This window comes from Eretmochelys imbricata, chromosome 11 (assembly GCF_965152235.1).
Source record: "Eretmochelys imbricata isolate rEreImb1 chromosome 11, rEreImb1.hap1, whole genome shotgun sequence".
In the NCBI taxonomy this organism is placed as follows: Eukaryota; Metazoa; Chordata; order Testudines; family Cheloniidae; genus Eretmochelys; species Eretmochelys imbricata.
Window position 1 is genome coordinate 47,894,826 of NC_135582.1, and position 20,140 is coordinate 47,914,965.

At 38.5% G+C, this 20,140-nt stretch overlaps 1 protein-coding gene across 4 annotated transcripts in view; it reads right to left on the reverse strand.

The window, feature by feature from the left end:
* Positions 1–2,129: 2,129 nt before the first annotated feature.
* The window catches only part of NCKAP1 (NCK associated protein 1), a 114,321-nt gene continuing 96,310 nt past the window's right edge, over positions 2,130–20,140 (reverse strand). For 3 of the 4 annotated variants that reach the window (XM_077829461.1, XM_077829460.1, XM_077829462.1), the window contains exons 27-31: positions 14,225–14,318; positions 12,475–12,591; positions 8,881–8,990; positions 3,650–3,739; positions 2,130–3,070 (exon numbers count right to left, since the gene is read on the reverse strand). In XM_077829461.1, coding sequence (XP_077685587.1) covers positions 2,954–3,070; positions 3,650–3,739; positions 8,881–8,990; positions 12,475–12,591; positions 14,225–14,318 — 528 coding nt within the window. In that variant the 3' untranslated portion in view covers positions 2,130–2,953. Of the gene's footprint in view, positions 3,071–3,649; positions 3,740–8,880; positions 8,991–12,474; positions 12,592–14,224; positions 14,319–20,140 lie in introns of those variants that run through there. The other variant, XM_077829463.1, reaches the window with a different exon arrangement.

The window sequence follows — 20,140 nt, forward strand, 5'->3', positions numbered from 1 at the left end:
AAGCCTCTTTCCTTACATCAAAGGCCTAACTTGTGGCAAAAATATTTTTTTAGATGAAGGGCATTTAGATGAAATCACATTTACTGCCACTGCTTAAATCATCTCTTTCAGACAACACTTTCCTTTCAATTTCCAAACTATCCAGTTGAACCATTCTATTTCTTGAAGCAGGAGTCATCCTTGGCTATGTTCATGTTTGAGTGGCGGAAATAATGGCGTTTTTATTGCCATTGCTATCTAGAATTTCTTTGGTGGTTGGGCCATTGTGATGTAATGACGACAATTGATTACGTTTCCTTCCTTATTTTCAGGATCATCCTCCCTAATGTTGGTCTAACTAATAATATGGGAAGGTCTTTTGAACATATTTTCCTTGGTAGGAAGAGGTTTTTGCTTTGTTCCTTTGTGGTACTCTGTCCCACTTGATGTCTGTTCAGCACATTCCTTGCATTCTGTTGAAGTATTCAGGGTGCAGTGATGGGATGATGCTCCTTCATGCCCAAGTCCCCTTTCCTTCACATTGCGAAGTTCAGTGGGCAGGGGAGCATGCTTTCAGTGTTTACTTATTCTCAGCAGTGGTTGGGAAAGTGGTCTTACATGTGGTGAGCCTTCCAGTCTTGGACTAATAATGCTGCCTTGCTGGGTTTGTGAGGTACTGAGGCAGTGTGGTGAGGGAGGTGTGCTCATAGAGAGTGCTCCATCAAGAGTCACAGTCAAGCTGTAAACACCAGAATACTGCCCCGAGGGTCAGATGTTGGCAAGTCTAGCACAGAATGCAAGCTTGTTACCTGCCAAAAAAAATTAAAATTTTCAGTAATTTTATGTCTGAGCATTTGCAGCTGGCAGGTGTGTAGGAGAGCTGCTAGAAAGGGTGTGGCCAAACCAGGTATGACATCTTGGCAGTAAAATTCAGCTACCTCTGTTTACACTGGAGAAGGGACATGTGCAGTAGTTAGGACTAGTGAATGTTAGGATTTAAAATACCATCAACACAGATAAGTTGCCAAAAGACCAGTAGAGAATTGACTAATTATCAAAGCAACCATTAAACATGCAAAATTCCCCTCCCCCACCACCCCATACACAGCTAGGCTACTTCCTTAGCAGATTTTGACAGCAAAGCTTGAGACATGCAGGACCTGTTGTCAATTGAAAGATGGGAGCCCTTTTACCACAAACATACTGTACTTCAACCAAGAGCTATTTAAATTAATATTAGAACACAGAATTTTGATGTCTTAAAACTAGGGTATTTAACCAATAAGTTGCATCAGATCTCCCATCTAACTTCTTCATAAACCAATTAACTTATCTAACATTATGATACTATATAAGCAATATAAAAAGCAACATTTTTATTTCCCTACTTTTAAAAATAGATTGAATAAGTAATCAATATGGATGTAATGAGCGACCTCCTCATTATTTCTATTTCACCCCATTGGCTTGTTTTCCTTTAGACAGAAGAAACCATTGTAACTGATGAGCACACAACAGCTCTTTGATCACAGCAAAAGTTACCAGTGTGTACATAAGTTGTGTCCAAGAACAGGGGCCCTATACAATGTCCAGAGTCAGAGCTGTTGAGAATCACAATCTTTATGGTGCTGATCAAAGAGCAAACCATCTGGTCAGCTTTCAGACTAAATGAGCCAACTCTATCCTGCATGCCAATTTGCATGACTGACAAAAACAGATCTATTATATATCTGTCTTGTTCAGTAATGTTTGATGTCATGGTTTTAGCAGCATTCTCTTAGATTCTACAATTATTTTAATTTTTACTCTTTCTTTCCCTCTATAAATGCAACTGGTGTTGGTATGCACCAGAGATACACTTTTCTTGTTGTACCTTGTAAAATGAAAAGTTGAAGGTCAGTGGCATTCAACTGAGGTTTCAGGTGTTTTTAAAAATTCCTTCCTCTGAAGTTTTTATAGGTTATCTACTCTACCGTAGAGCTCTACACAAAGCTGAATATTAAAAAGTCTTAATCCTTCCAAGTGAAGGGATGATATTTAATCAATTGAGAATGGCAAAGCAATGCACAAGATCCGTGTTAAAACTTGTTGTGCTAGGATAAATTAAGATTTTAATTGTAATTTTACATTAAAAATAATTCACCAACATGTAATACAGTCTAGTGTTTATTGTATGTTATGGAAGGTACACTGGAATTTCAAAAATTTAAAACATATAAAAAGTGGTTAAGGGCTAACATTTTTTTATCAACACCTGATAAATGTGTAAGAACGTTTATTATACAGCAGGGTACAATGGTAGTGTTAATGCCAACAGGGAACCATGGAAGTTAGTCTAAAATTTTTTCCCACTTTGCTTTATACAAACAACATCACTTTGCCTCTGTTTAAGAAGATCGGGAGAGGATTGCTGTCTAAGGATAAGCAGTCCTAGAACATTTTTAATGTTATTTAGTGTCCTAGTACTTAGATTAGTGAATGTTTCAAAATAAAGGAAAGTAGAAATGTTGTAATTACCTCACAGAAATGCACATCCAATTCTTGTTTTCAATAAGAACAATAGGTACAGATTATAACTTTCCCTATATGAAATAATTTACACACAGAGGAAAACTAGAACACTATCTAAAATAATCACTAAATACATTTTTCTTCTTGGAAATAAACAAGCAATTATGGTTTTGCATGATCAAATATCAAAAACATAGCAGAAGTAGTGTTTTTCTTTTAAAGATAACCGATACTCTAAAAATAAAAAAAAGGAGTATTTTCCATGAGTGTGCAACCTAAAATCAACCAAGCTCATATTGTAGTACAACCATATTAAGAAACCACGGATCAGAAATACAACCTTATGGAAGAAAGTTTATAATCCACAAAACTGTTGGCCAGGCCATAAAGTAAAATAGCTCCACAGTTTACAGGTAAAACTGAGGCAACATAGATGCGTGCTAAGTCTTCAGTCAGTCGATATTTATGTAGAGGCTGTGACACTTTGTTTGTAGACAGCATGGTATGCATTTCTCAGCAAGACATAAGGGAAACAAGACTCCAAAAGATCCATGGTCAGGAACGGAGACTCCTGCACAATCTGAAAAACACCAAAGATGTATCAAGATTCTCTAATGTTCAATGATGAGAATCATCTACATCATTTGATTAATACCAGCCTGCGCCACAACAGCATTTATATTTCTTCGGCTGAAAAGGGAAATACTGCAGCGTGTTCATCCCACAGTCCTTTCAAGTACAACGTTTAAGCAAACATACAAAGCTTTTTAAAGCTAGTTGCAAATATTTCAAACAGGCTTGTGACACTAAAATAAATGCTCAGAGCAGACTGTCTCATGGGTTATCCTCACAGTTTAATTTGCACTAATTTAATGTGACATCAATATAGAGCTGTATCCCTTAATCAATTGTGAAAATTCCTTGAATACTACTATAACTTTTTCTGGCATTTGTTGACAACACAGAGAAAGATAATACTCAATAGTAAAAGAATTGTGCAGAGGGACGGGAGAAAAAAATCAAAAGGACTTCAGTTCTTCATGTCTTTCTATTGTCATGATGTCAAGAAGTATTTCTATTGGTTGATGAGTTACAACAGCAAGGGTGTCTGTCAAAAAGGCCTTTGTTGTTAGGAATAACAACGAGCATGAGAACTTACCATGTCTAGCAGTAAATAAACAGATTCTCTGTTCCTTGTAGTAGTTTTGTCCGTCTCCTGACCAATTTTCAGTAGACTAGATGATGCAAGCTACAAAAAATTATTAAAAAACGATAAACATTTTAAAATATATATCATATCATTTTTTGTGCTCTACTTTAAGTTGATCAATTTTTGCTACTTTTGTTAAGTTTCTTTTAACTAATCTCCCTAACCAGTGTAGTTATTAGTACAACAGAATACATAATGGAAAGGAAGTACCATGACTACATTACAAGCATGCTTTCTGCATATTGTGTTTTGCTCTGCTAGGCATGTGCCTTTTTTGTAGAAATCAAATCTGATTAGCAATGCTTGACATGCGTATTTGAGGGGAGAAAAAACAAGATTATTGCACAGAATTTCCAGGTGAAATCCTCGCTTTCATGAAGTCAGCAGTTTTGTCACTGACCAATTTTTTCCTTCCAATATGTATGCACGTTTACTTACTCTTCTTGCATGATCAATACAAATAATTTTTTTTAAAATTTATCATTCCATATCCTGGTCCTGATGTGGTGGAGAGAGAAAAAAAAGTATCAAATGCTCAAATTCTAATACTACATTTAATTAAAGAAATGCATACATTATTATTTTATGACAATGGCAGGTTAAAGTGTAGGCAAACCAAACTACTTGTTTCTGCGATAAAGGCTCAGATACAGCAAAAATCAAAGCCCCCGCTTAAGTCTTTGCAGGATCAGGGTCACAGACTTCAACAAAATATTTTTATCAGAAATGAACTGTTAACTTTATTGTCATGAACTGTAGAATACACAAATAAGAAATAAATTTGTTCAACTTCCAGAAGCAGAATTTTCAAGATTAGTACATGCCAATGAAGCAACAGCCCCATGCCTAAATATCTGCTCACAAATCTAAATTTCTGATTTGGAAATTTTCACTTTAAAATATTCCTGAAGACTGAATCACTGTCCCTTACAAAAAAAGAGTTTAATAATTTGCCAAAAGAAAAAAAAATAAGTCTATTTTTAATCTAAAGTGATAGTATTCACATTTCAAAAAATCTTTTAGAACATTCCCATATTTAATTTCAATGGGCAGGAGCAATTAGGTTATCTAGTACATTCCTTTATCAGAAGATAATTATTTCCCACAGTATATTTTCTTGAGCTCCAGGCCTTCTCAAGCTAACTGTGAAAAAAAAATTCTTTCAAGATAAGAAATTGGAAGACACCAAGTTGAATAAAGTAAAGTCAGTGACTACAGTACTTTAATTACAGTCTGAGCAGTCAAAGAAAACACATGTACCATCTAGATATCACATGATCAAAAATGAAATTCTTGCAGCAAAAATGTTTTTATATCACATGAAACTGCACTGTTTTCCTTTGCTTGTCAAGCACATATGTCATAAATATAAAGGGAAGGGTAAACCCCTTTGAAATCCCTCCTGGCCAGGGGAAAGCTCCTCTCACCTGTAAAGGGTTAAGAAGCTAAAGGTAACCTCGCTGGCACCTGACCAAAATGACCAATGAGGAGACAAGATACTTTCAAAAGCTGGGAGGAGGGAGAGAAACAAAGGGTCTGGGTCTGTCTGTATGCTGGGTCTTGGCTGGGGATAGACCAGGAATGGAGCCTTAGAACTTTTAGTAAGTAATCTAGCTAGGTATGTGTTAGATTATGATTTCTTTAAATGGCTGAGAAAAGAATTGTGCTGAATAGAATAACTATTTCTGTCTGTATATCTTTTTGTAACTTAAGGTTTTGCCTAGAGGGGTTCTCTATGTTTTTGAATCTAACTACCCTGTAAGATATCTACCATCCTGATTTTACAGGGGGGATTTCTTTATTTCTATTTACTTCTATTTTTTATTAAAAGTCTTCTTGTAAAAAAACTGAATGCTTTTTCATTGTTCTCAGATCCAAGGGTTTGGGTCTGTGGTCACCTATGCAAATTGGTGAGGCTTTTTATCCAACATTTCCCAGGAAAGGGGGGGTGCAAGTGTTGGGAGGATTATTCATTGTTCTTAAGATCCAAGGGTCTGGGTCTGTAGTCACCTAGGCAAATTGGTGAGGCTTTTTACCAAACCTTGTCCAGGAAGTGGGGTGCAAGGTTTTGGGAAGTATTTTGGGGGGAAGGACGCGTCCAAACAGCTCTTCCCCAGTAACCAGTATTAGTTTGGTGGTGGTAGCGGCCAGTCCAAGGACAACGGGTGGAATATTTTGTACCTTGGGGAAGTTTTGACCTAAGCTGGTAAAGATAAGCTTAGGAGGTTTTTCATGCAGGTCCCCACATCTGTACCCTAGAGTTCAGAGTGGGGGAGGAACCTTGACAACATACAATTTGACATGACCATTTTTCATGTTTTGCTACAAGCAGCTGCGGCAGACAATATCCGCTCATGAGGTCAATGGGTTAAGATGCTTTTTTTCCTTCCATAAAGTAACAATGCATTACCAGAAGTGAGAATTTTGCAAAAAGTACTGCCTACTATACCTCTCTAACTATTAAAGATAAAGACAGATTCCTGCCTCCCCACATTGACACAAAAATATGTTTAATATGCCCAAGTAAGGTTGTCATTTCTGTCCACATTTCTTAAAGTTGGCCACCCAAAAACAAAGGCACTCAAAATCACTGGCTATTTTTGAAAATTTAGACCAGACTATCTACTTGGCCGTCTGTTATTTTAACCGTATGTACCCCTGAAGTACTGAGAGCCAATTTTTAAGTTGAATTTCTATTTTAAAAACACAATGAAGTATGCTAAAACCCAAAACCATAAACCACAGATTTATGTATTTGACAAGTTACAAAGATCTGATCCTAAAGCAGATAAGTGTTGGAGACAGATTTTTGAGCATGATGGCGAGTCAGGTCATTCCGGATTAATCTAGATATACTAAGCCAAAACATTACATATCACAGATATGACCTGGATCTCCAGTTCACACTGAAGGCACCACTAATTCTCTTACACAAGTTTTCTTGGCTGTCTAGAGCCCTATACTCCACCTAATGGCTACTGCACAAACAGAACTTCAATGTCAAAAGTACAATCCAAGAGATACACCAAGTCAGCTAAGGTTACTTGTTATGACAGACTAACATATAATAAACTAAAAGTACAATATATCTTGTGGAAAATCTCTTGGAGCTTCATAAGGATATAAACATTGATTTCACATACACTATACTTAACTGTTTCCGATCTTGCATTACAATCTAGAAGATCATGTACTCTATTTTTAATATACACACACACGTAATTACAGTATATATACACACACACTACAAAAATGCTACATGCGTTTCAGGCTCAAGTTTAACTTTCATGTAATAGCATATCAACTGACCGATGTTTAACCACCTCTTGTAATATCACACATTTAATCTATACACATCTAAGTCTTTGTACTATTCATTTGCATTCTGTGTATCCAAATTAAGACAATTTATAACCAGTTTAAATATAAATGAGAGTAAAATAGTTAGTTCCTTAAAATTACATTTTCAATCTGAATTTTGAAAGTATCTGCAGACCACTAAATCAGAGATTAACTTCTTAAGAATAAAGTACAACTATCCACTCTTGACACAAAAGTTTAAGAAAAAGGATAGATCTTCAAGAAATCCTTATGGACTAACAAAGCTGGGCAAATAACTGATTTTTTGGTTTGGCCAGCAAACTGAAAAAGTCAGGAAGATAACTAGGTTTAGTTCTAAAAATGTCAGCAAATTGGAAAAGTCCATTTCAGGGTCAGCAAACATACACCCATATACGTCTGAGTACCTTTATAACCTTTGGCCCAGAGGTTACAGGCTTTGCCCAGGATGTGGAACTCCCAGGTTTGAATCCCCACTCTAGAGCAGGGACTTGAAGTCAGGTCTTTCCCTCAAGCTATAGGCTATTCTAGAGCAGGTTGCTCTCAATCTCTCCTGTTGAAACTGCTCCACTTTGTACAGATTTTTAAATAGTCACTGGCCAAAGAGAGTGATGACGATGAGTCTATAGCCTAGTTATTAAGGCACCCACCTGGGAGGTAAGAGATGTAGATTCAAATCCCTCCTCTGAATCAGGCAAAAAGATTAGCCTATAGCCTGGTGGTTAGGATGCTCACCTGGGAGGCGGGAAATCTGATTTAAAGCCGCTGCTCCAGAGTGGAGATTCAAACCTGGGTCTCCTGCATCCCAGTGCCCTATGCACTTGACTAAAGTTAATAAAGGGGGGCAGGGCGCACGCACACACCCACTGTGCTGACTCTGAAAAACCTTTTTCCAACCAGAACTATTGAGTTGAATTAGCAAATGGTTCAGATCCACCGAAATGGTATTTTTTGGTGAGTAAACCATTCACCCAAAAAATGTCACCCAGCTCTAACGATTAACCAACTGATTGTGTCCCCATATCTGATTTTCTCCAAATGAAAATGAAAACTGTGAAAACACTACTGCGGATAATTTAGCCTTCTTCTCTTTAGCTTAAGACCAAAGGGAAAATAACTACCAATACGAGACAAAGTACATATATATTGTTATTTCAGAAGCAAACGGATATTGCAGATCAATTGAAGTCTTTATATATTGCAGATCTATTAAAGTCTTTATATATTGCAGATCTATTAAAATCTTTATAAATGTTATGGCAACGAAGATTAATGTAGCACTCTATACTATGCATGGGGAATACCACAGTAATATCGGTTTGCAAAGGCAAAATGTTGAGGATTTTAATGGTGACCACTGTACATCTAAAAGCTAAGTGAGTTGCAACAGAGGTTTAGGGTTTTGCTTTGGTTTTTTAGGCTGATTTTTGGCTGATCCACTACTGCGGATAATTTAGCCTTCTTCTCTTTAGCTTAAGACCAAAGGGAAAATAACTACCAATACGAGACAAAGTACATATATATTGTTATTTCAGAAGCAAACGGATATTGCAGATCAATTGAAGTCTTTATATATTGCAGATCTATTAAAGTCTTTATATATTGCAGATCTATTAAAATCTTTATAAATGTTATGGCAACGAAGATTAATGTAGCACTCTATACTATGCATGGGGAATACCACAGTAATATCGGTTTGCAAAGGCAAAATGTTGAGGATTTTAATGGTGACCACTGTACATCTAAAAGCTAAGTGAGTTGCAACAGAGGTTTAGGGTTTTGCTTTGGTTTTTTAGGCTGATTTTTGTAGCAGTCAACCCTGGTTATCAAATTGTACATACAGCCAAAAATTCTTTAAGACGGTCTTCAATGCTTCCCTTGTGGATGGTAAATAGGGCTGCAGCAATCTGGTTGATAGCTTTTGCCAGGCAATGTATGTTGTTGCAGTGCCCTAAACAAAAACACAGACAGGTTATTATTTCAGCAACACTTCTCAAAACCAAATGATTCTTTGAATGTTTTAGCTGACAGGAACATAATTCGTAACTGCAACAGGGTCAAGGTTTTGCAGTGAACTAACTTGAAATGTGCTAGCAATTGTGGTGAGTGCTTTGGACCTCCGGGCCACATTCAGTAAAAAGCTTACAAAGGAAACATGTTTAGAATTAATACAATGAAATGCACTATTATATTTTACTCCCATATTGCAGGTAAGTCGCATGTAACATACTAAAAATAACAGAGGTTTATCACAACAGAGGCCCATCTTATGCAGCCATTGCAAGGGTCATTAAAAATCACAAGGTGAGATGATTTCAGGTGTTTAAAATATTATATGGATTGAACAGGAGATCATATACATAATCAAAAATTCAAATCCCCTCCCTCCTAAGGGCTATGATTGGGAAAGATCCCAGAGACTCTTGGAATGAAGGGAACAGCTATGTTTTGGAAAAATACTTTCAATTCTGTAAAAATGAAAGATTTTGTAATTAGCTGGGTATATGGACATGTACACACAGGTGTCTTTCAGGTTCAATGAGCACAGGATTTATTCATTTTCCATGTGGTGGTTGTGGGGCAAAAGAGATCTCTTGAATAAAGCAGGGGAAGGACTTCCATTCTAAATCTGGATTTTACACACATCTGGAGAGGAGACCGGTCCAGGATAGGGTGTAAAACAGACTGTCCTCTAAAACTCTGTCAGTAATTCTCTGATGGGTGAACACTAGTAACAGCTTTTGGAGTGAACAGTTTGCATGTCATACCCAAGAGAGATTGCCTCTTCTCTGACTTGAGTGAAATAAGTGAAGAGGCTGTATGGTAGACAGGGAAGGAGAACCTGACTGTGAAACTGGCATGAATGATCTCTGCTCATCTGTCAGCGGGTGACTGGTCCAAGTTTTAAGGAAAAACTAATCTCTGGCAATTAGCTTGAGATTTGGCTAACTGTCAAGATCTCAGTCTTCTGTTAGCAGGAGCAAATATGAAGGTTACTTGGGGTCTGGCTCTCTGCCAGGAGACATAGAAGGAGCCCTTGGTCTTGGATAAACAAATGGCAGGCACTCAGATATGCCCAGAATATCTTGAGGTCTGTACTTTTGAGATAACATGTTCCCTCTCTTTTCCTTGGCTTGGGAACTGAAGCTAGTTCAACTTTTTAGATGGCCATATCCAGGATCTTGCCAGAGTTTAATGACACTAAAAGGAGCACAGCACGAATGAGATTGAATATATAGCTTACATCCAAAGCCAGATGCTACACTTCCGGATTGTAGAACACAGAAGGGGAAAAAGTGATAAAAGAAGGGACAAAAGCCATCTAAAAAGCGTTGTGTCCTGCTTTTAGCTTTGACTAACTCAGACGTAGTCACCCAAGAAAAGGAAGCCCTTATATCCAAGGCAGGCCATGGAGGCAGAGTCCCTCTCTTCAAGGACTGCTTGTCCACCAGGTAAAGGAGATTTGTCCCCCTGACAAAAATAACTCTCTTTTTTGTTCAGCCTCGAGACTGAGGCATCCACCTGAGCCTATAGCAAATTCGATGCATTTATCCTTCTGATCTTGTACAGTCAGTGGCAAGTCCCGATATAGACTTTTTTGTGCGCTGGGTAGGATCACTTAAAGGGTCTGGGAAAGTTCATGCACTTCTAGCTTTCCCCACTTTAAAGGGTTCCTCTTCGGGCCATCAGCTTCGCCTGACTCCTTGTCAGAGCTACAAAATGGAGGAGTCAGACTGCCACTGGAAGAAAAATTGGTGACAGAGGGTATTTTCTAGTGCAATTTATTTATCAAAATGTACACAAGTCCTGTTCATCTTGGAGAAGTGATCAAAACTACATACAAGCCACTCCACTTACAGAGACTGCAGCTAAGACAGACAGGCCTGTCACCATGACTCAGTTCCCTTCTTTGGTTCTTGATCTGTCTCTTCTCTTTTAGGACATTTTCTGGTCCTCCCTCCTGCCTGTGCTCTGAACATTTAATCTGGGGAAAGTTTCTAGCCCTTAGTGGTTTTGAAAAAAGCCTCCCAAAATGGAAAGCAATGCACTTTTGTCTTTCCAAATCTGCAGATAACCCTCAGAGCTATTGCTTCAGGCTACGAATTGTTCCCCCTATTCATCTAAATAAAATGTTCACATTTAAGTTTGTCATTAGGCTACACTTAATTTCTGTTCATTACAGATAATCCCAGAAAAGATGGATTTATGTGCAGAGCTCAGACTATTACTCTAGGCTTACTATCTAAAAGTTACAGTGTACATACCTATACACCTTGACGATGAAAGAAAATATGTCCCTATCAAGGAAGTTAACATTGTTGAATTAAACAGAAGCTTGAAATATACATTTCTACAAAAATGTGTGTACACACAGTAATACAAGGCAATTGCAATCTTAGTCTGCACACTTAATCGTTGTACTGCACAAGTGACCAGCTATGCCCACAAAGATCTGAAACATGGGATCTTGTGCATCTAAATTATTACATAATATATTTTCTTTAATTTGAAATTCAAAGCTTTAGAAATTTTGGGCTTTCTCCTGCTGCTTCTACTAATTCTGGGAAAGCTGGGGAAGGAAATGATTGACAAGCTAGATGTCCTATGTTAATTAAGCTTTGTCCTGTGCAGGATATAGAGCAGATTCTGGTAAAGACAAAGAAAGAAAACTTAGTGGGTCAAGTGAATGGACACAGACTCCACATATTCCTATTGAAAAGTGATTTGTGTGTGTGTTGGAGCAGTTTTGACAATTTTTTCTATTAAACTTAGTTTGAAAGAGTTAAACATTTTTTTTGTGGATTACAAACAAAGAATTTCCTTGAGGCAAAGATCTTTATCTTTTAATAAGAAAGGAAAGTAGCAAAAATTCCTTAGACGATGATTCTACTTACAATTCATTCCTTCTAGATTTAAAAAAAAAATTTTTTTTAGTAGCTGAGATATTAAACCATTAAGGCATATGAATAGGCACAAATCCAATGTAGCAGTAATAAATTAACAGTTACTAAAACAACACATATGCTAATCAATATAAATTCTTAGACTAATCAAAATGGAAAATATGTTTTAGGTCATCTGTTTTGTGTGCGAGTTAAACGTTAACTCCTAAAGTGCATATTTTAGAACTGCATCTAGTCTTCAAAATTTCAAGTGGATTATATTCATTTTTAATACATCATGTTTCAAAACAAGATTAAGGTAAATGATTTTAAAAATTTCTAATCATGTTTCTGTTGTGATTTAGATTCAGTTCCAGTTCAACCTGACTGTTAGAGCCATCCACCATAAAGCATATGATAATAAAATAAATACATTTTGCTATTCCAAAGAGCAAGCATTTGAGAAAAAAAACGCTTAAAAGATTAATAATCAAGGTATTTCAACAAGAACATATTCAGACCAAAAATGTACCACCACCAAATAAATAATACCTTCAATGGCAGGGCTATATTGAGACATCACGTTACTGGCCAAAGTTGGCAAGGACACTGCCACAAAGACCATGAGAAGGCAGGCAATTTTATATTCTTCTTCTGGACTAATATTTTCTGAAAATAAGAAGAAAATTCTTCAATTTAAAAGCTACTCTGAGATTTATCCCATGACAACGGAGCAGAAAGTTGCCTTTTTGGTCTGTCGTAATTCATGTCACATTTTCTGAAATATTATTGCCACCACCTTTAATGAGACTATAAAGTTAAAAAAGTCAAGTAGTGAATTGCAGTATCTAGCACACTATTAAAGGCCAGCACGTATTGACTAAGTGATGATAGTAAAAAGAAAAAGGAGGACCTGTGGCACCTCAGAGACTAACCAATTTATTTGAGCATAAGCTACAGCTCACTTCACTGGATGCACTCGATGCATTGTTAGTCTCTAAGGTGCCACAAGTCCTCCTTTTCTTTTTGCGAATACAGACTAACACGGCTGCTACTCTGAAACCTGATGATAGTAAGTCACTCCATCCAACTGCAGAAACAGATGGGAATTAAAATACAAGACCCCAACACCAAAAGGAATGAGCTAAAATAAAATGCTGTGTCCTGTTCACACAATTTAACTCCTGCATAGTTACTGGGGTAGGTTGTACTAGAACTACCAAGGGAAGAGAGATCGGAATCACACAAACTTTAAATAATATTTACTAATGACATTTTAAAATGCCATTCAGGCTGTTTGAACCCAATATGTGATTTAATATTAAAATAATAGTGATAAATGTCTTCAGGAACTTAAATGTATTTTTGCCCACCTCAAAGCTACCCCTACTAAGAAAGTGGAAAAAAGTAACTTTCGGTATGATCTCTAACGGTCCATGCTCTATAGACATCCAGCCAATAGCAAGAACAAAGCAAATAAGATGTATTCATAGATTTGTGTTACCACGGTCATCTACTTTTTCTTTTGAAGGGAATAATCGAAGTGTTTAATAAGAAACATAGGGAACAAAATGAATATCTGCCGAACAGCTTTAAGAATTTCATTTATTTTTATGCCTCTAAAAGGATATTTATTGCGAGTTAAAAAAAAATGGGAAAACTGGAAGGATTTGCAATGGCCCTTTAAAACAAATGTAACAATTTCAGATTCTATGGCAACTTGTCTTGGTTGCTTTCACAGGCATAATTTAAAATGCTTTCCTTTGTCTGCTTTCATGTTAATGTTTTGCATAAAACACAACCTTCATATATTTCATAATATTGGTTTGTTAACTGCTTCTTAAAATCTGACATTTTTAAACATTCATAGTAGAGAGGAAAGGATTTAATAGTTACTGTGCATCAGAAAATAGACTATTTGCCTTCTGTTATTCTCAACACACAACCCAATATCTTCCTCTCCTTAAATGAATCCAGTTTTTCCCAAAGGCATTACATTCACCCACCTTTCACCTATTATCCATTTCTAGAGCAGTTTCCCCAATGCAGCTGGCTCACAAAACTCCAGGCTACATATCAGTGCATTTTATGCAGCATGCATAGCAAATGCTTAAGTTCCAAATGAAAATTCACCTGGCAATATACGTGGCTCATCTGAGGCAATACAGAAGAGCCAGTAATCCACCAACAGCTCTTTGCTTACTACTGCAAATATCTGCACGCATTTCTGGATTTTTTTAACATCAAAAAGAGTCAGAGTGCATTACTAAATATACTTTTGAAAGATTATATGACTTGTTACCTGATTTTTGGGAAGAGAGTGCTACAACCAAGGCAGGATCAATCTCACATGGCAATCCAGCAGCAGATGACAGCTCATATACATTCATTGCCACCTGAGACACAGAACAGTAATTATTACAAGGTGAAAAACACCAAATGTTCTCTAAAAATCTCATTTCTGAACACAGCTGTACTGAAATGTTTAAACTGCAGAGTTTGAGAACACTAGGGATTTCAGTCTCTGAAATATGATAAAGAACCTTTGGATTTGTATTATGTCTAACCTACAATGAACAGCTGGTTCAGCACTTGGTTTGCTAGGAGGTTATCATTTCTTGCTGTCAAGGCAAACAAGGTTTTTGTAACTTTCCTCAACTGCCTCCAGCACAAACATCTTAGCATCCAGTTAGCTCTTCTAACTGAAAGGAAAGATGCAGAAAGTAAAGCTAACAAAGATGTAAGCAATCAGATCAGACGTGTCAAACAATGTTTTAAAAGTATTTTAACAAAAACACAGCCAATTAAGACCATATGTTGATGCAGTGTTACCAATTAAATGCACAAGAGTGAGGAAAAAAGTTAATGGTCCTATAATAATGTTAAATTAGGTGAACATTTTCAAAGTGACAAGGGATTTTGGGTGCCCAACCTACGACATCTTATAAGGGTCCTTATTTTCAGAGGATGAGTATTCAGAACTTTCTGAAAAATTAGGTCCACATAAGGTGTCTCAAGTTAGGAACCCAAAATTCAACAGTTACTTTTGAAAAATCTTAGTCTTAGAATGCTGTACATCCTATATATTTTATATTTAAATGAGTGATTCACAACTTTGTTTTTGTTGAACACCCCTGTGGGACAGATTGAAAGGTAAACACCCAGGTTCCATACTCTTTTACATCATATTCTGAAACATTTGCCTTTTTTCCTGTTCATTCTCTCTCTCTCATTCTTTAAAACCCCTTTAAAAATATATTTATTACCCTTCACAACTCTTGTACAATAGCTAATTTTTAATCATAGAGGCCAAGAACCTAACAAGATTAAAAAAGAATAAGATTTTTATATGCTGAATGAGACTATTCACAATTAAACTTTTATTTTTTTTAAAGTATTTTTTTCCTCAGAAAGACATTTTCATTCTTCTGGCTTAAGCCAAACAATAGCCAATGTGGGAAGAAACTCTCCCTTTGGGCTGGCTACTCCATAAATGCCCACTACAGAGTTCCTGGCACCCTGCTCTGAAGCATCTGGTACTAGTTATAGAGGCCACTGGACCAGATGGGCTTCTGGTCTGATCCAGTGTGAAAGTATCCAGTCTCCCAGGAGAGATTGCATATTTTTCTTAGAAGCTCAACCACTTCATTTTCAGGTACTTTCAGAACTTCTGCAAGTAAACAATCCTGCTCTTATTAGTTTGTTCCCCTCTCATTTATCTACCTGTTCCAGCACCACCTCTTTTGATATTTCAACGTCTGGAAGTACCTCATCTTTATTTCCTAAAACGAGAAAGCATCTTCCTAACATGCTCTGTTGTGAAGGTTGATACAAAGAAATCATTTAGCTTCATTGCAATGTCCCTTATCTTTTTAATTGCCCGTCTACGCTGGTGGTTGAGTAGGCCAAACACTTTTCTCAGGAGCTTCCTGCTTTTAATATCTGTTTAATGCATTTCATATTGTTTTTGTGTCATTCAGTATTTGCTCTTCTAATATCTTCTAGCCTTCCTCATTTTTAACCTTACATATTACTTGCCATAAGTAGTTTATGCTCCTTTTATTGGCTTCACGAGGAGGGCTGGATCTCCATTTTCTGAGACCTACCTCTGGTTTGAATAACTTTTGAACCTTGCCATAAAACCATGTTATTTTTTCCTTGCCTTCCTTTTTGTTGTTGTTTATTGGTATACATACCTTTTGACATTTCTGCTGTAAGCCACTTTTTTAAAAAAAACATCTGGTGCTGTAAGGTTTGACATCACAGGATTTACTTATGGTTTACTGGATTTGTACAGTTTGAAGGAAGGCGATAAAGTGGCACAAATACCTTTCATTACAAGCAGGTGTATTAATAAAGTATACAGATTTGGCAAAGTTACCCTATAAAGTGGCCACCTTTTACAGTGCTCCTTAAATCTTAAACACACTTAAGCTGTAAAGCTTCTTCTCACTGACCACAAGTGTTTATCTTTACCCTTAATTGATACTAGTTTGGTTAGATAAACAATACTTTGTGCTTCTTCAGCTAACAGACACAGGGTTCTGCAGTGAAGTTTCCTGCTACAGCGAACTCCTATAAATCATACTTTCCTTTTCTCATATTCATATAGGAATGACATGTGTGAGAAAACCACACCCAGTTTATTCTTCTAATGATGAAATGTCTATGGCTGAACATTCAGTTAACAGAGTACATCATTTATAAACACCTAGAGGATAATAGGGTTAATAAGGAATAGCGAACTTTGATTTCTCAAAAACAAATCTTGCCAAACCAACCTAATTTCCTTCTTTGACAGGGTTACTGGCCTAACGGATTGGATGGATGGGGGCCGATAACATTTGATTTTTAGTGAGGCTTTTGATACAGTCCCACATGATACTCCCTAAGTAAACTAGCGAAATGCAGTCTAGATGAAATCGCTATAAGGTGGGTGCACAACTGGTGGAAAGACCAAACTCAGAGTAGTTATCAATGATCTACTTTCAAACCGGGATGGCACGTCTAGTGGAGTTCCACAGGTGTTGGTCCTGGGTCCAGCATTATTCAATTACATTTTCATTAATGACTTGGGTAATGGCATGGAGAGTATGTTTCTAAAATGGGCAGATGACCCCAAGCTGGGAGGAGTTGCAAGCTTTTGGAGGGCAGAATTAGAATTCAAAACAATTTTGACAAACTGGATAACTGGTCTTAAATTAGCAAGATGAAAGTCAATAAAAGTAAGTGCAAAATACTTCACTTAAGGAAAAAATCAAGTGCACAACCACACAGTGTGAAGTAACTGGTTAGTGGTAACTGCTGAAAAGGATCTGGGGGTTATCACAAATTGAATGAGTCAACAGTATGAGACAGTTTAAAAAAAAGGCTAATATTCTAGGGCATATGTAAGACACAGGAGGCAACTGTCCTGCTCCACTTGGCACTGGTGAGGCCTCAGCTGAAGTACTGTGTCCAACTCTGTGTGCCACGCTTTAGGAAAGATGTGGACAAACTTGACAGAGCCTGGAGGAGAGCAGGTTTAGAAAAACTGACCTATGAGGAAAGGTTACAACTGGACATGTTTAATATTGAGAAAAGACGACTGACAGGAAATCTGACAAGAGTCTTCAAGTATGTTAAGGGTTGTCATAAAGAGAATTGCAATCAATTGTTCTCCATGTCCACTGAAGGTAGGACAAGAAGAAATGGGCTTAATCTGCAGCAAGGGAGATTTATGTTAGATAGTAGGAAAAACTTGCTAATTATAAAGGATAGTTAAGCTCTGGAATAGGCTTCCAAGGCAGACTATGGAATCCCCATAACTCAGTGGTCCCCAAACTTTTCAGGATCGCGCACCCATCCCATATCTCTGTCCGCACCCCCACCCAGCCAGGGACATAGCTCCAGGGTTGAAGGAGGGACATGGACGAGGTAAGGCAGCCGAGGCTTGGGCCACAACTGGGGTCAGGGCTGGCATCCAGGGCAGGGCCAGGAACGGAGCTGGGTGGTGCTCCCTCCCCGCCCTCCATGGGGGCTGGCCCAGGACCCAGCAGTGCACCCTCCCAACCCCGCAAATGGTCTTCCGCACCCCCTTTAGGGGGCACACCTCACAATTTGGGCACCTCTGCCATAAATGGAGGTTTTTAAAAGCAGGTCAGACCAACACCTATCAGGGACAGTCTAGGTTTACGAGGTCCTGCCTCAGCAGAGGAGGCTGGGACTTGACCTCTAGAGTTCTTTCCAGTCCTCCATTTCTATGATTTCCCCTTGCTACATTCAAGAAAGGCATACGTTGTACATACCCTTTTTTGAAGGGTCAAATGGAAGAAACAGTTACTAACCTTTCCATAACTGTTGTTCTTCAGGATGTGTTGCAAAGGTGTATGTGAGCTCCAATGCATAGTTTCTGAGTTTTATACTTAGCAGTATTTGTTGGGGCGGCAGGAGTGCCCTCTGCAGTCTCACACTGAGCACAGGCATAGAGCGGAGCTGCCCCTGATCCTCCTCAGTTCCTTCCCACCGGAAAGACTGACAGAGAGGGGACAGAGGGCAGGTCATGGAATGGATATGTGCACCACATCTCTCAGAACAAAAGTTACGGAAAGGTTAGTAAGCGTTTCTTATTCTTTAAGTGATTGCACGTTCATGCCACTGTAGGTGATTCACAAGCAATCCAAACTGGAGGTGGGCTTGGAGTCTATCTGAATACGGATCGGAAGATCAGTCGTCCAAATCTGGCATCGTCTTTAGACTGGCGGGAGATTGAGTAGTGAGAGGCAAACATATGACATGACGACCAGGTTGCCACTTTGCAAATGTCTAATATGGGGCGTGGGCCAGAAAGGCTGGAGAAGCTGCTCTGGACCTAGTTGAATGACCCAACAGTATCTGGAAGCATCACATTAGTCAACTGGTAACATAACCAAATTCAACTGGATATCCAAGATGAGCTCCTTTGACTCAGGATACTTGGCAGCCTTTCATTCTGTCCACAAACGTGATGAACAGCTGTGTCGAAGACCTAAAATGTTTAGTCTGGTTCAGATAAAAAGATGGAGTTCTTCTAACCTCTAGAGCATGGAGCCTCTCCTCACCTTTATGACCAAGTTTTGGAGAAAAAGGCTAGTAAGATGATCTCTTGGTTAATATGAAGACTGGAAGCCACCTTAGTAAGAAACTTTGGGTGAGGATGAAGGTAAACTTTGTGTGGAAAACTGTATATGGAGGATCTGATATTAATGCCCTCAGTTCCCCCAAACTCCTGGCTAACATAACAGCCATCAAAAATGCCACCTCCTAGAGCAATGGGGAGAAGGTCACTAGAGGCTCAAAGGCAGGGGAGTCATCAACTTTGCTAAGACTAGATTCAAGATAGTCATGGGGGAACAGGATACTGAACCTACGGAAACAGTCTGGGGAGAGACCAGAGGATTGCAACCATGAAGTCTGTTACACAGTGATGGTCAGGCTATGTAGCGAGCCACAGAGTCCAGCCTGCACAGCTGTTCTAGAAACAACTCTTCCACTACAGCCTGAAATTACTGTTTAATATAACCTGGGAGCTTGCCCTTAAAACATCACAAATGTATCCCACAGGGTAAAATTGTAGCGCCCCAACAGAGCTTGATGGTTCGCAGTACGAAGCCATATCCTCCTGTGGAATAAAGTTTCCTTCTGATCAAGTCTAGTTTCTTAGAAGCCTCCTGGGGTTGGCGGGCGGGGTGGGGGGGGGGGGGCGGAGAACAGTGCCTGGTGACCCATTTGCTGCAAGTGCCAGGGAAGATACTACCAAGAAGCCAGGAAGGGGGATGACTGTAAAAATGTTTAAATCCTTAAGAGGGTACACAGTACATTCTCTCCACTCCTTTTGCAATAGGTGGCAGGGACAATGGGGTCTCCCAAAGAACCTTAGTAGGATCTAGAACAGCCTTGTTAACAGGCAGAGCTATCCTTAATGGAACCACTGGTGTTAAAATGTCCACAAGCCCAAGGGACTTTTCCTCTGGATGGATGGCCAAAGCCAAAGCTATCATTCTCAACAACTCCTGCTGGACTTTGTGGTCATCCAGTGGTGGGGAAATTGGTTCCACCAAAAAGCCTCATCAGGGGATAAGGAAGAAGATACCAATGGCTCTTGGGGTTGATCCTTTTCCAACTCTTCTTGGGGTAGCTCCTGAGAAGGGTCCTGTCCCTGCCTGGTGCTGGGGCCAGTACATAGGGTGGACTGCTTATA